General features: G+C 39.1%; 1 protein-coding gene across 3 annotated transcripts in view; it reads right to left on the bottom strand.

The window, feature by feature from the left end:
* The window catches only part of pex5la (peroxisomal biogenesis factor 5-like a), an 81,033-nt gene that overhangs the window by 39,340 nt on the left and 24,182 nt on the right, over positions 1 to 17,511 (bottom strand). For 2 of the 3 annotated variants that reach the window (XM_077583983.1, XM_077583982.1), the window contains exon 2: positions 487 to 591. The exons of the other annotated variant lie outside the window; for it this stretch is intronic. In XM_077583983.1, the coding sequence (XP_077440109.1) occupies positions 487 to 591 (105 nt within the window). The remainder of the gene's footprint in view (positions 1 to 486; positions 592 to 17,511) is intronic. 3 annotated transcript variants of the gene reach the window in all.

The raw sequence follows: 17,511 nt of genomic DNA on the forward strand, positions 1-17,511 counted from the left end.
CTGCAGGTTTGATACTCTTTATCTTGTATTTTTTTATTGTCTCCCATTATATCTTTAGTGAGTAGCAACCCCGCAGTTGCATTATGTGATTTGGTGTTAGAGTTCTCCAATTTCTGACAATCCTGCCTGAATGTGATTGGATGAACAAGTTTGGGGGGGCGGTCGTCCTACCTGTGCAGTGAGTCAGCGAGTTTGTGTTTGGAGGTGTGAATAACGAGGTGACGACTAATAAAATGAATGATGTCATCGATTAATCAAAGTTAATGATTATCATCACCTTAGTGTCGACGACAACTTATCTGAAGGAGCAGTGTCTGTCTGAGGTTGCTGTATCAAAACGGTACCGGTAGAAGTAATAGCTTTAAACTGTATTTAGTTCCAAAAATGACTGCTTCTTCATCTACAACAGCCATTTTGTTATTGCATCTGTACAAGCCAATACAATTCACTTGGAGGCAGCGGGTGTTCTGAAATGGTTCTGCCCACCTTGGTAGTCACCGTGAGGAGGGGCTTCCCTTCTGATGACGCCTTACTTGGTATCTCCTTCAGGACCATGGCAACAGTCTTATCTGCAGCCCTAGAGTCTTTGCCCTACAACAGTGAAATCAACAATGACTTGCGTCAGGACAGTTCAATGACAACTCAATGCTTCGCCCTCATCCAGGGCGTCTTACATACAAGACTTTATCGTATGATGATGGAAATACTATGTAGGTATGTGAGGCTCTCTACGGTAACAAGACATCCACAAGACTATGGCGATGAAAAGTCACTGCACAATGTGTTGACTTGAGACTGTGATAAGCGTGATCATCCACAGCAGTACTTAGCACCACTATGATGGCGAGTTATCACATGGCGATAACTGATTTTGTATTGACAGATGACGTTGCTTGACTCTCCTGTGTGGCTTCGTGGTGTGTCTGCGTAATGTTGGCAACTACTCAATATGGTGATAAGCCTCCATGTTTACACATCTGCTTAGCCAGAGACACTTCATGTCAGAGGAGGGCAGTGCAGTAAAGAGCAAACAGTTTATTCGGATTGCTCACTTAGGACTCGTGCAGAATGTATTCAATAAATCAAATTTTATGACATTAAATATTGGCTGAACAAACAACAAGATCTTCTGGTAATCAGTACAGTGCAGTCACACACAAGACACACAACTTTGGAGATTTCACTGTAGTGTGCATTTTGAAAAACCTGCAGCCTATTTAGGAGGAGTAAGCTGTCAAGGCCACCTTACATAACTGTAGAAGTTTCAAGTGTAAGAGGTGACATTGATTTTGGCTGCTTATTTTCTACAATTTTCACCTCCTCTTTTTGATCACAGTACCTGAGGTACTCCTTGACTTTGAATTTTCCCACAGCCAGGAGATGCTTCTATTGGCATTATAGCAGTCACAGAGCCACAGATGTTCACTGGAGACACAGACCCCCGCAGGCCATTAAATCTGCTCACCAGACAGGGACAAAGCCTCTGTTTGAAGTGTCCGTAAGCAGGAAGCCCTAATGGCTCTTAAAAAAATAATCTATATATATATATGTATATATATATATATATATATATATATATATATATATAGATTATTTTTAAGAGCCATATATATATACGTTTGTTGTTTCTCTGGGCTTTCTCAGTGTAGCAATAATCGCTAACAACCAAAATGGTATACTAATAGAGCTATATAGGCCTTGAAGTTAAGAATGAACTATCCCAACTTTATAAATATTCAGTCCAACCGTCTTAAGTGTCATACTAGTCCAAGATGATTGCCAGTAATCATGTGTGGATCCTATCATGCGATGTTTCAGTCATTTTCTGGTTGGATTGGCAAGCTTTACTTCCTGTTTAAGTTCCATTCCTGTTAACTTGAGTCAGAGTCTGCAATTATTCACATTTGGATCTTCTGTGACCGGAAGTTGTTTCAATCTCTTAGTGCTGTTTGAGAACAAGGAGCACGGAGCGAAGATGTAGAGTTTTACGTTAGCTTATCGGGCTAGCTAGCCCTTAATATTTTTAATTCAATTATTTTGAATTGATAGAATTAATATTAATAAATATTAATTTTAGTTTTTTTATAATTTTATTTATTTACATTTTTATTTATTAATAATTAATATTAACAGTTTTTAATTGAATAACTATTTAATAACTATTTTAATTATTAATAATTTATGAATTATAAATTCAATGATCACTGTACTGTTTTAAGTTGATTGTGACATTTATGGTTTATAATTTTTACTTAACCACGGCGTGACTACTGTAGAACTAGAGCGCCATCATAAACCAAGGACTACCTGCACATCTTTTAGAATTGCTCTTTTGTGACGCTCCATTATGTACTGCTTAAAATAAAAACGTTATATGGGTGCTTGAATTTTTGTTCAAGGAGAACTGTTTAAGACTAAAAACATTTTCCAAGAACAATTCATTGAAAGGATACATTGCTGTTTCATTGTTAATTTGTACTACTGATTGCTTCCATTGATGCCTGCAGGTTAGCTTGTAAGATAACTGCATTAATCAAAGTCAACTGCTTTTCACTGAACATGTCTGGATGGCCGATGGTATAAAGCTGAATGGTATACAACGTGCAGTACCTCACCCGCAAAGGCTTGCAGTCTGTGTGACTGCAAACTTTCACTGTCATGGGCCTGTTGTGGTGTTTTTGTGACCTTTACAATAACCAGAGGTGCCCCAATGAAGGATGCAAGCTTATCCAGTGAGAAGGGATTAGTTTGGCCTTTATCACGAAGGGCTGAAATCTTGGTCCCTAGTGTATTACTTTCACTTCTTCCCTCATCCCTTTAAACAGAATAACAGATGGGGACAACTTCGCTATTGCCAACCTAAAGTATGTAGAAAATGGCCTTGGGCTATTTGCACTGAAATAATAATGCATATTTAACATTGCCATCTATTTTGTTTGGTCAATACATAGTAGGCATCCATTTATCTTTTATCGCCTATCCCAGCTGAATCTGGTCGAGAGAGAAGGTACATATAGACCAACATATATGGATAATTTAAAGTCATCACAGAGTAGTATGAGATTAAGATGCATAAAAACTCAAATCTATGCGGTGCTGCTTTTGGTGTCATTTACTTCCATGTGCATATCTCTCTCCCTGAGCACTGCATATCTTCCGACATTTTTGGCATATAAAATGTTTGGTTTGCTTTGGCCTACACGGCAGTTATGATTAAGCTCTTTGAAGTCTCCCTAGCAACATGTGACATAAACAGGAACCCTCATCTAAGCATTCTGTTGGCTTACATTGCTGTCTCTATTACATGAATATGTGTGTAGTTCACAACCGTGATTCTTGAAATGTGGCATTGTGCTCCCTCTAGTGGTATGCAAAGAATTGCTACCTCAGTACAATTCAGTTATATTTAACTTTAAACTTCAATAAATTAGCATTTTGCCTTTAAGAAGTTACAGAAGTTTACTTAGGTACAATTTTTATATATATATTAAAAAAATACGACATACCTGCTAGGTATCGATCAGATGTCTGAAATAACTATATAAAGTATACTTAAAATTTTGCGCAGTTGACGTCTATTCATATTTCAAAGCACCATCTCATTGACTTTTACATATGTGTAAAAGGCTGTCTCTTGAGCCTACTCGCTGCATAGAAGATGATCCTTCATGGTGATTTATTCATGCAACCTCTGCGTACTACAGTCAGGCGCAGCTGCAGTTGTCTGCTCGCTGTGTATATACAGTATTTATATATCTCGTCCTCGTCCCTGTGATCAATGTCCCATCTGCGCAGAGGCTTCCCTGCCACTGTTTGTGACCTCACTCTGTGAAGCCAAGAGCGACTGCGGGAGGTGAGTGGCCAGAGGTCAAACAAAAGTACAGGGAGAGGCATCAAAACGCACACGCTGCATTTTCCCGGCATCAGATGAAGCATAAGAAAATCATTTGTTCACATTTCTTTTCATGACCAACATCTAAAGTCATGTAAAAAAACAACAACATATGCACGCATTTATGCTGTGAAATTATTTTTGTTGCCCCCATTCTGAATTCTTTGAATGCAACTGTATCCCTTTTGAATACATCAATGGCGAAGTGGTTAGCGCCAGCAGGGCTATCAGAACCAATGACATTTACAACTTGTAAATGTTTAATTTGTTCCATAGAAGTGTTCCCAACAGTCTATTCTCTTTATTTCAATGCGTTTCTCTCAGCTCTACTGCTCACCCGATTTACTATACGGCATTCTAATGTAAGTGTTAAATCTAAGTGTTAAATGAATTGAACCGTTAACGTTATAATCAGAGTGCCCAAATAACCTTAAAAAGTCTTATATAGAGATTTCACGAAATGAGGTCTGTACATACAGTAAATTCTTCAATGCGCTGTTCAAAGGTGCATATAACGTCTAGCCAGTTAGTTAATCTTCTCACATTTTTTTCTTCTCTTAACATTCCCTGTAAATACTGCACCTTCTTTGGGAATAGGTGTCATAAAGAAAAAGCAAACCAAACATAGCTGTGTCACTCCGATTATTTGTCCAATTCCGTTTGCAAATGGCTCTCTGTACTTTGCACATTTGTGTATACCGTTTTTTTCGACTATAAGGCGCACCTAAAAGTCTTAATTTTTTTCAAAAATCAATGCCACGCCTAATAATGGGGTGCGCTTTATGTGTGCACCGAGTTCCAAAATCTGTAAATGTTGTGTGCGACTTCAGTAAGCACTCCGCTTAACACATTGACACATTGCTTATATAAAGGAAATGCCGTCCTGGTCTAGGACTGGCAGGCATGATGAGAACCCGAAAGACTCAACTGAAAGATGACATCGTCATTTTCCTTTTGATGAGAATCCAAAAGACTCAACTGAAAAATGACAACAGCATCTTTCAGTTGAGTCTTTCAGGTTCTCATCATGCCTGCCAGTCCTCAACCAGGGCCCTATTTCCTGTATAAAGATACAGATGGACGTCTTGTTCGTTTGCTTTATAAGAGCGAGTTACGCCCCAATTTGTGAATGGATTGTGCATGTTTGGGTTAACGTGTCTGCTTGCACTAATATTGGAGCTTTCGCAAGAAGCCGGCATCATTTTTGAGGAGGTGCACGGTAACGAGGCTGACTGACAATACTACAATGACGAGAGGGAATCTGGCGTGTTTGATGGAGAACTTGCCCAGCTCTTCGTTTCAGATACAGAAGATGAGGACTTTGAGGGATTTGTGGACGGGGGTTGATCAAAAGTACCGTGAGTACATTGCTAAATACTGCAAGTACAACTGAACTCACTGTTTACATTGTTAAATACTTCAATTAAATACAACCAAGTTTTGGTCCGCTGCCTTTTTAAAAACATACACTAGCATGGATGCTAGCGTATGTTTTAGCGTGAAGCATGCTACCGTATGTTTTAAGCTAGCGTATGTTTTGCCATACCTGCGCCCAATAATACCTTATGCAATATGCGCCTTATTGTATGTGTTAAATACAGAAATAGCACCTGTAACTGAGACTGCGCTTTTTAATACGGTGTGCCTTATGGTCGTAAAAATACGATACATTGTGCAAGAATGTTTTAAATGTATCTATGGTGAATTTTGCGAAAGTGCTAAAATGACTAAAAGATAGGGATGGGCGAGTACAGATACCACCCTGCTTTATTTTGAGGTACTTGGGACAGTGGCCGTTTTACAATCAGGAACTAGAAATTAGAAATGAGAAGAATAGAAATTTGCCATTAATTTTCTTGAAAAAAAAATGCTATATTGTAATATATAGGTATTTCTTTAAAAGTACCGGTCTTTGTTTTATTGGTAAAATTTTATTTATCAAAAGTACCAGTAATATCGGTGCTTAGTATCAGTATCAGTATCGGTGACTATTAAGGGTTAATACTTGTACTGGTATTGATGTGGGGAAAAAAAGTGGTATCCAACATCCCAACTAAAAGATCAATTTCATGTGGGCCTAACATGTCAAATAAAGATGATTCTGATTCTTCTCATCCCATCAGCCAGAAGGCGAGAAGCGTGCTATTCACATACTAGTCACACATTATGGCGAGAGTGATTCCAATTACACACACACTCTCACTGTGTGACTGCTATACAGTATTACAGCCAATAATTGACTTCCAGCAGGGCTTCGGGATAAGTCTTGCTGATATTTATAAATGTTGTGTTAATTTTATTGCAGTCATTTCATTTCCACTGAAAGCACTAATGAGATGTTTTTCTCCCTCAGTGTGACATTTCCTGCCACTGTTTATTGCCTTTCATGAACTTGACGGGGATGCCGTTTTCTAATGAATGGAGAATCTTGGTGGCACGCGTAATGTGTGAGTGAAAATTATACCCTGACCTGGTGTTGAGGAGTCATATAATGAGAATTTGCTGCGTTTGCGGCACCGCCCATACATCACTGTCACAAAGGGTGGGCCTGCGCCGAGGCAAGCTCAGAAAGAGGCTGGCGACAAAGACAAGTGATTTCTTTGCCAATCAGGGCAAACACCAATCATGTGTCATACCGGCCTGCGGTAATTGCTCTCTAAACCAAACATCTGCATCCGGCTACAATTTCACACTAGCTCATATGCTGATTGAATAGAACACTTAGGCAGAAAAGCTCACATTATTCATGATGCTTTTGTCATGAAGCAACATTCTTTTGTACCTAAAGCAAAAATGACCTGATTTCATAATAACTATTGTAGCGTTTCATTGTGATCATTCCATCTGTGCGCATAATTGCAAGCATGACTCACAACACAGTGGGTTCGTTGCTCTTTCCTAATCACTTCCTTTTGAATCTTATTTCATCTGTAACAAAAGTGCAACTCTGGCCACTGAACTAATTAGAGACTTCCGAGGTGGCGGGAAAGTTGCCTTCTATTAAAATCGTTTCCCCTGTGTATTGATTATAAACTGACCCCTGGGCCACATTGATAATAAAATATGTACCATAATGCAAAATGTAATAGAGTTAACTTGAAGTTCCAATACTTCGGCCCAAAAACTTGCAAACAACTTCATTGTGGTTAGAGGTCGAACCGATTAGTCGCCGAGTAGACTTTTATCAGTCCACAAATTGCTAATCAGGTGTTTTTGGCATCCTGTCATTCAATTAGCCAATTTACAGACTTTCCACTCATCCATCTGCTGCCGTTGCCGGACTTAAAACGCTCTGTGGTAGTAAGATGGCCGGTGATAATAGTAGTTCGAATCGCTAGCTTCAGCTATTCCAATAATGTTCTAAGCACAACCTTTTATTTTTTAATTAGGGTGCGAGGATCACGCCTGCGCTGCGACCACATCTCCGGTTTGTGAGCGCAGAGCGTTACCAGATAGCTAAAATTCTAGGCCGCCAATACAGCTTAGGACCTTATTTGAATGCTCAGGAAGTGAGGTACGTAAACAGCTGACCAACAATAATAACACTCACACACAAAACCCACTTTTTTTCCCTACACTCCTCCCGATGGATCAGTCGCGGTAACAATACAGTGTACTCCACCTCCCATTTGTCCCACAATAAACACCGGACATTTTCATGAAACAAAACCAATGCATGCACAAATGAAATAGAGAAACAATAGTTGGGTTCTTATCCACCCATTTTTATCTGAATTTTCAACAAATGTGAAAATAAAACTGAATGGAAACGCTAGAAATTCGAAAAAGGGCCCAAAATTCGCAAAAAGGTTTTTACGCTTAGAGGGGATGGATTTTGAAGCGTATCGAAAAGAGGAAAATGCAAATTTTGGCTATGGAAACAGGGTTTGCGAATAACTGTTGGCAAGACCGGATACACGTCGTACATTTTGACCGGATGTTACCTCACACATAAGTTTGTAGTCCCAAAGTGATGCCGAACGATAAAGTAAGGTATGTTTGGGGGGGGGAGACAATGAAACAGAAATATTTTTGGAATTAATTAAAGAAGTGAATATTAATTTGATTTTAGATGGAAAACAGCAAAGAAATGCTACGGTTTATCAAGAATTACAAAAGAAAAGTCTTACGACGTCACCGCACGGCGCAGTCGCTTCCTGGTTTTCTTCTTCTTCTTTTAAATTACTAGTGGATCACATTTCTATGGTGTATACCGCCACCTACAGCGTCGGAGTCCCCTCTCAATATTTGCAAAAGAAGTCGCATGTCCGTTTTGCGCATTTTCAGTAAATTCACTTAAAAATTTTGAAATAATTGGATGGAAGCCTGACTAATGAAACTGAGAAATGTTCTTTTTTTTAGCCTGACTATAATATCCTTTCTTACAACATGCTATGCTATAGAACACAAGATGTGACAGGCTAACGAGCTAGCTAGAACAACATGCAGGCTTATTCACTAATAATAACATTCAACGTAATCGTGAGTTGCATTTTTAATAATTTATATTTATTTGTTTCTATGCTGATCTGTCCAAAACTGTCTTTATGTAAAACGAGCCTTTGCTGCAAAAAAGGTTGGGGACGGCTGAACTGTGTTCAAAAAGAAAAGCAATGACGTCGCTGATTAATCAACTTTTAACTTGACTTTTCTCACAGTGTTGACGTAAATTGTATACTCTTATGTCTGTACCAGCTTGTGTTTTACGTGCATTTTGTGTTTTTAGGTTTTCCAGTGGTTTTAGTGGTTGACTTTGTGTCACATGAGCAAGGCAATGTTTACTACCCCCCCCCCCCCCCCCACACACACACACACATTCATCATAAAAATTATTAATGTTATTTTTAGTTGATTAATATTCGGCTGTTCACGCCTACTTTAAATTTTATTAATGACTTTCAGTCTAAAATACTGCCTTTGAAAGCCGACCAGTCGACTCGCCCCTCATGAAGCATGTACCAGTGACTCATCAAATAATGAATCCCTTGCACTGTATCTGATGACCTGGTAATTAAAAATAAATTAAATGACAGTCACAGCAGTGAGCTTAACAGGGATGTCACATTTATAAATCCATAAATAAAAATTAATCGGCTTTCTCGCTATGTTTCAAATTAAATTCTTTTTTTTTTTTTTTGTCCCTGGGAGTTGCAGTCAAGCGAATCATTCCACCCATAAATTGCTTGGACCGCAGCACTGTACTTATCTTCAGGTGACCAGGGTGTTTGCCTGTCAGGCAGCGTTCTTGTTGTATTCCCAACAAACACCTGCTTTGCACAAAAGGGTTCAGTGGTATTTTATGTGGTGTTGCTATTGTTTTTATAGGATATTTTGAGGCACTTGCATCATTTCAGAAGGGGGGAGAGGGAGCTTAACAGTATATGCACTACTCATGGCAAGTATGTTTTTAGATTTTGCTTATTCATTAGTCATATTGCTTTCCCCCCCCACTTGCATTACTTATCGATTTATTCTATAACCCAAACTGTGTTTTAAGAAAGGAAAATGAAACAATGTGAAACCCTTTGAGATGGTGATGTTTGTGATCAGATTTTCTCTTTTCCTATCTACGAGGCCTTTGACATCCTGTTTCTTACTTGGGGGACTGATTTCACATTACATTTTGTGTGTGAGTAAATCCACAAGCAAAATGAGGTTCTCATAACTCGGGATGGGTTACAGGATGTAAGACAAGGAATGTATGTATGAATGTAAAGAAGGAAGACAAAGCAGACCATCCCAAAATGTACTGCACTGTATATTGCGTAAATAAACATTAATATAACCAGAGTATTTTCAACTCCCAGTCACTGGAGTCAGCAGTGAAAGAAGTCTGCCTTGTTGAAAAAAAACAACAAAGCATTTTTCCAACATAGAGCTAATGCCGCTTATCTTTATATTGAGCGCGCATTCATTAATCGAGGCATAATTAAGCACAATTTCATCCACCACACAAGCTCTAATTGTCCCCTATTAGATTTAGATGGGAAAAAAATTACACACACAACTTCCTGTGAGCCTTATTTCAGTGCAGTGCTCCAGAACAGTTTGGGATTTGGACAGATGGTGACAATAGGACCCTTGTGGTGTTCGGTCTGTTGTACTGTGGGCCAGCTGAGCAAATACGTACCAACAGATATCAGACAGAAAAAAAAAAAGTCCTCCGATTCCCAGGGTGTGCCAAACTAAATGGCCAAACAGCCACAACAAACCTACTTTGGGTTCAAAGCGACATCTTTTTTGCCAGCGCTGTTGCCACTGTCGTCGTTGTCAAGAACATCTCGCATGACACTCAGGGGTCGTTTAAACAACACTAAAGTTGTACTTGTCAGTATCCATTTCCATGGTAATTGCTTTTGGGCAATCCCACCTTCAGCCTAATGTCAGCTGGGATAGGCTAGGGATAGCTCACCCGCATTCCGAATGGAGAAGAAGAGCTTTAGGAAATGGATGGAGGGACGTAAACAGGGATTATTACAGTACTATTATTACCAAGCACAATCATTGTGCTCTTTTAGTATGGAAGTGTATTGCATTCACAAAAACCCTCTTGTTTTACTTATATTTTTTTCCGTCATAAAAAATATTCTGAAAATGTATAGAAAAATATTCTGAAAAAAAGGAGGACAAATTACTCCAAAAAACAGAAGCTGTTGCTCTGTTTTTCTGAGTTTTATTTTATTTATTTATTTTTACCTCTGAACTCCAAGTGACTTGTTGCAGACTCGCTAATGGCGGACACTTTCCTACATACCTCCAACGTAACTTCAACTATATCACTTACTGGCTCAGTTAAGGTAAAGAAACAAGCATGTCAATTGATTGGCATGATTTTAGTAAGCTAATAGTTAAGTTTCTACGGAAGCGTATTGCATGTGGGAAAGTGCGTGATTTTTTTTTTCTCCAGTTTTTTTGGTTTTTAATAATTCCCCCCCTGTTTTTCTGAATATTTTTTTATGTTTTTCTGAGTAAATTTTCCCTCCTGTTTTTCTGAATATTTGTTTCCCCGTTTTTTGGAATATTTTTTTTTATGACTGTTAGATATTGTAGCATTTTTAATTCTTCATTTTATTTTATTAACCATTGTTACACACTATGAACATCCCAATTCTTTATATTAACCTTGTCGAAATGTTTTGTGTCCTTAGTAGAGCAGATGATGTTAATTTCGGTATAATCTGACCTTAAACTGGGTCATACTATTTAGTCTAAAAAAGTTCCTTCTCAGCGCTTTGTACACGCACATTTCGGTCTTGAAAACAAAATTTGCTTTGAAATAACACACACACACACTCTTTACTTTCTTCATCAGTCACGGCCACCGTAAATTTGGTTCAACTTGTTTGTGAGATTTTGTTATGGGGAAAAATAGAACCTTCAACTATATAACATATTCAGTCCCGAACACACACCCAAATCTGACCTTGTTTACGCCATCTGCTCTGGAAAAGTACTCAGAGATATGTTTTGTCTACAAATAAAAGAGAGGAGGTCCTTAAACTATAAAAGCCGTTTGACACCCGGAAGAAGCACATTTGACGCTCTGAAATCCCACGTTTTTTAAGTGATGAAATTGGAAGCTGTTATCTGTCCAGAGATCTCTGATTGATTAAAAATCATTTTTGCAAAGGTGTATTTTTCTTACATTAAATCTATCTTCATTTTTGGAACACGCAAAGAGGACAAAATTCTTTTATTCCTCTTCATGACAGAAAAAAATATGCAGTATAATAGAAAAAAATATTCAGAAAAACAGGAGGTTTTTTCCCCAAAAGAATGCAATACGCCTCTGTACTTTTGAACTTAATCTAACAAAAATCAGTCTACCCCTAACCTACGTATCTTACTGCAGCAGTAAAGTCATAATTACAGTAAAAACCTGAATAAAAAAACACTTTTTGGCAATACATTTAAAACAATCAAAAGAAAAAATTTGCCCAGAGGAAGCCGATATTTACTTTTTGTGTAATCTTGCTTATTTTTTTCACTAACAGACAAGCTACCTTACAAAAAAATAGCTATCCAGGACCACATCGACACAGATCTGAATTTACAATGTAATAAATTCGTTCTTTGACCACGTACGACATTTCTCTAAGGTTTACACAGCAGTAAAGTCAAAATTAAAGTACATTTGTATAAAGCAAGTGAACGCCATTCAAAGCCTTGAATCCTCAGCTATTGGCAGCATCGTAAACCGATGACCTCTGTAGGTCATACAGACTTTATTGGACAATCACGAGAATCTAAATAACATACTGTATGAAGCCTACTGCAAGATGATACAGATAAGAAACCTTCTAACCTTGATGGGAATGTTGCATGTGGAATTCCTGTCGATGGCCGAGACATGCGATGAAATGTGAAACACTGGCCGCCTCTCATTAAACATTCACATGGGATCACAGAGCAAGTAAAAAGCATGTCAGTTTCCACATGTCCTGGACACACAAACACACACTCGCCTTCTGGGCCCACCAGCATCCTACACCAGGGGATGCATGTTTTACTCATGAATATGGATGTGCTAGCTGAAAACAATTGGTAGACGACTGACAGGAAGTGTTGACATCAATGTGGGATGTAGCCCACAGCGTTAGACGGTGTTGGCCCCTCCCGCTTGTGTTACTCCTTGTAGATAGCTTTTGGCTAATGAGTTTTTCATTAATGAGGTTGTTATTTGGTCGGATTTTGCTGATGTTTCCACTGTGCTTACTTTGCGCAATTTGCAGTGCATAATTTATTTCTAATTATGACCGTGTGTTTTTTGTGTCTTGAGTATTCCAGGTTACAAAATCAAAGCGCCTGGCCTCATGCGGAGTGCGCACGGAGGAATGAATGGCATTAAAGCAGTCAGCTAAATATGCATTTTGTCACCATTGATGTCAGTCTTGATGGGCAATCAATGTCAGACACGTACGTCAAGCTTTCAATTAGAGTCGGAGAAACAGCTGTTTATGAGAGTCCATATGGTTTTCATTTACATGTTTGAGTCGCATTTCATTTAGCTCCTTTGTCACTAATTGTCAGGCTTGCATTAGTGGCACGCTATTGACATGTACAGGCGAGTGTTAACACGCTTTCGGTACGATGCCCTATGCGGTGTGTGTGCTGCTCTTTCAACAGCCTCTCCTCTCACCTCGCTTCCTACTCAAGCTTGTATGGAGCCTCTCGAGACTTCTGTGCTATTAGATAACATGGCACCAAATGTTAGCCTTGTTTCCCCTGCTCATTTCCCTTCTTTTTCCGAATAGATTCGCGGCAGTGAAAAGGTGTTCAATTCAAGGTAAACTTGTAAACATACACTATTACGTGTATTTAGCAGCAAGTTTGTCCAAATAATCAGATGTTGATGTCGTTAGCTTGTTGTTTGTGTAACTACGTTTGATGAATACAGTCATTAGGGGCGCTGATAAATGATGATTAATTTAAGCCTGTCCAATGGTTGCATCAACAGTGACGGAAACAAGGACAGAACAGTGAGACCATAGCTTCAGCTGAATATAATGAGTAAGAGAAAATAAATATTATTGTGTCAAATGTCTCCAATCAACACTCAACAAGCCTTATCTTGCTCGATTTGTCAATGAATGTCAATTTAGCAAGCAAAGCTATCCTCTAAATGAAAATTAGAGTGTAAATGTCTCTGCGGAGGCAGGGTGATGGCGTTAATATTTCTTCATTATGTCGGTGATTATTTCAGGTATTGTTGCTTTCGGGGTTTGGTAAATAATTCAAGGGATGAATTACAAGGGAAGCAGAAGCCAATTAAATCTAGATTCAGCTCCAGTTTAATCAAAGTTTAATGAGGAAACACTTCTTCATGGCCTCTTCGATTCCAAATTTATGTAATTGACCCTTACTAAGGCAGATTAATAGAAGCCGATATCGTCCTTTATGAGGTTCCCTTACGGTGATAGCATTCTGTAAGAATTGCATGCGGAGCATTTATTTCAGTTTTAAATATCAAAACTAAAATGTTTGTTTTTTTCCTGCAGAGCTGGAAGGCACAAAAAAATGGCCCTGATATTTTGGCATACACCGGTGTACCTTTTGGTGCATGCTTACCTACATTACTACTACATGCTCGCAACACTCTCTGTTATGGAGAAGTCATTGTTAGTCTTGTCATCTACAATCATGTTTAAATGAAAGAAAATGCACACACATCCAGAACCTTGCTCAACATAATAATACAAGCAAGATCAAGTCTAATTACAAAGCAACCTTTTGCTGATCTTAATTTACAAGATAATGTCATTTGCAATTTGTGCTCTATATTGTAAATGAAAAAAAAAAAAGGAAAATAATAGTAATAGTTAAATAGCATTGCATCAGCCCCAAAAGACGCCAGTCCACAGGGCATTTGCCCGTTGTGCCGGATGGCCAGTCCAGCCCCGACTACCTACGATTTGCTGAAATAAAAGTAGTGTAGTAATATATATAGACCACACATAGCCCCATTAATGTGAATTATGATACAAAAACAACAGCTAGATTTCCTAAAATAAAATTAAAGAATGGCCAAAGGCAAAGACATGATTGAATTATTGACATTGGTACTTTTGGGGACTAAAGGGTTACATAATGGGATTCATTTGTGTCAATATTTAACGCAGGCGTCCTATTGGGATGTGGACAGGTCCAAACTGAAAGCTCAAGCTCTTGATGCCATGAAACCTATACTAACGGTGCAGGCAAAGTAACATTTTAACATTGCAAACTGTCACACACACAAATTGGAAATTTCCAATGAAACAAGATAAAACTAAAACAAGCTACACGCAATTTATTTTTATTTGCTAACATGACTTTGTATACAACTGATATTAATAAATTGGATTGCTCAGATACAACAGCCAGATATTTTGTTTTACATTGTGTTCTATTTGTGGTTGCATTATTATTCAATCACTGACAAAAACAAAAATTCAAAAATGCTAAACCCTGTGTAACATCTTTTCAATTATATGTTTCATTTGTCTAAACATGGTTTTCTGATTAATATTACATTTGTCGAATATGAGCTTAGCAGCAAAATCCATACGCTTTTATCCATATCAGTGTGCGGCCATTTTGTTACTTGCTGTTGACTGAAAATGACATCATACTTGTTCAGGGCTCAGGTACCGACCATTCACGGCTCAGCTTGCCAACTTAATTTGACCAAACCCAAAAAACAGGTGTGCCGTAATTAGTCGTTAACTGAGCCCTTTGGCACTGTGATGTCATTTTCAGTTGACAGCAAGTGGCAAAATGGCCGCCCCCAGACATGGATACAAACGGTTGGATTTTACTGCTTAAATCATATTGCACAAATGCAATATTAATAAGAATGCCATGCACATAGGACATATTATTGTAAAGAATAATAAACTTTCAGCGGCTTACTCTGCGGAAGTCTCAGATATTTTGGTCTGACTCCAAATTGTTTTTTGTACTTTGGAGAATCCACTGCAAAGCAGTCATTTTTTTTTAGTAGTGACAACCCTAGGCGTTATTGTGACCATTTTATGGCTTTTTGTTGGTTCTGACCAAGCCATTTCAAAATAAAATACTGCCCACGGGTTAATTAATTTTATTATCACTCACACACACACACACACTTATTCAGTTGGAGTGACTTCAAGAGCTTAAAGGGGAGACCATGATGGCCTGGCACACAGGGAAGGAAATCCAACAAAGGTCATGGAGGATGGCCCCGAATACTGAGGCTGAATTCTCTCTCGGTTTCCACTTTAGCTTCCTTCTTCTTCGCTAACTCGTCACCTCTTGACAGAACAAAAGCCGTCTCTTGGCTCCCATGGCCAATTTCCTCTTCGCCCATTACCTTCCCATTAAGGAAAACTATGGCAAGCAAGGACACGAAGGCTTTCTCGCAAGTCATTACTTACACTATAGCTGTGTTGCTCGCAGCTCGGCCTGCAGCCGCTAATGATGAGGGATGGCAGCAAAAGCAAGAAGATCTCTTCTGAGCACGAGGCGAGTGTAACCTGATTACTAGCGACTTGCTCCGAAAACGGCATTACATTCTCACTCTCGGCTTCCTGCTGCTGTCCTCCATACAGGAGGCCCGTCGTCTTCTCCGGATGACTTTATCATTGTGCTTGGTAAGCAGCCGTGGCAAATTACGGCTTTCTTACCCCTCGTGCGTTACTCCCCTCGTTTTGATTTAATCACCCTCTCGCACCGAGGGATGCGGAGCTAGCCTCCTTTCAATTACGAAGACATTAGCCACAGTGTGCCGCTGGGGATTATAACTGAGAAGTGGACAGCACTAACCATTTAAAACACCAGACCTTATTATGCAACTTCGGAGCTGGGAGTTAGTCTCAAAGCGATCTTTTGGATGAGTTGACTTCAAGCAGAAAACACGCCTTTTATCATTTGGATGCGTACCTAAAAATTCACTCCAATGTTTTGTCGTTTGTTCGGTCTCAAGTGTCCTGTGGTACGAAAATAGATTGTGAGCTATTTATGGCAGGATAGAGGGAGAGAGTTGGTAGACAGTGTGATTGTAGACAACTAGGAGTCCAAAGAAATTGCTGTCAATGTTATTCTTATCTTGTCACAGCCTTGCTTTATATAGATGGACATCAACTATTGTAAGACATCAATTACTTGGAGCTTGAATGCACTCAGAAAATCATTTTATGACACATTAATCCATCCTTTTAGTGATTCCTTCTGTCACAAGCAACTGAAAACTTCAAGGTCCCTGACACCAGCCCATGGGGCTCTTTTTCCCCCTTCCTCGTGTAACTCTGGCCAATTAAAAGCTTTGGAAGTGTCAGCAGCAGGGATGCAGACTACCGGGAGGAGCAGGATGAGGAATGAGGTAGTCAAGTCACTATGAACAAGCATCAGAGTGAATCTATCAATGCTAGATTATCGCCATTACAACCAATTTTAACCAAGATTATCTATTATAATATTTTCAGCAGCAACTACACATCAATCTGAAAAATGGTGACTATATCCAGCATGGAAGTACTGACGGAAACTGTTTGGATGAGAGTGTGCCATTTATAGAAAAAAACAAGACGCCATGGGCATGCCAAGCCTGCATCCTTTCAAGACAAACCACGGAGATTTCGAAACGGCAACGTTTGACAAGACCTTTGATACTGTGAGACATAACATGTTTTGCCTGTTTTAATACACCTTTGATCAAACTGCATCTCTCCGTGGGAGGTGTCATTGCAAGTTTTCAACTTTCCATCGACAACAATTATATGGCATACCTGGGCAAAGTACGGCCCGGGAGCCACACAGTAGGTGCGTTTCCGTTACCCTCAGTTTTGCGCAAAAGCAAGCTAGGAATGGAAAAAACACTCAAATATTGCAAAAAAAAGTTTTTGCGCTCTCATGAGGTGGTTTTTGAGACGTGTCGAAATAGAAGTATTTCGCAAAAGTGTAATGGAAACACTTTTTGCGCATTCCCTTGTAGTCATGTGACGGAGGAAAGGAAGTAGGAAGTACGGGGCCACTCGCTTTCGTGTCGGAACTGCCACGGGCGATTCAGTTATGGAGCCAATATGCCGCCGTTCAATGCACGTTCCATATTGTTGCATGAGAAATGGCCGATGTTTTTAAAGTAATATTACGAACTCCGGGCG

The sequence above is a fragment of the Vanacampus margaritifer genome, chromosome 13 (assembly GCF_051991255.1).
Source record: "Vanacampus margaritifer isolate UIUO_Vmar chromosome 13, RoL_Vmar_1.0, whole genome shotgun sequence".
NCBI classification, from domain to species: Eukaryota; Metazoa; Chordata; class Actinopteri; order Syngnathiformes; family Syngnathidae; genus Vanacampus; species Vanacampus margaritifer.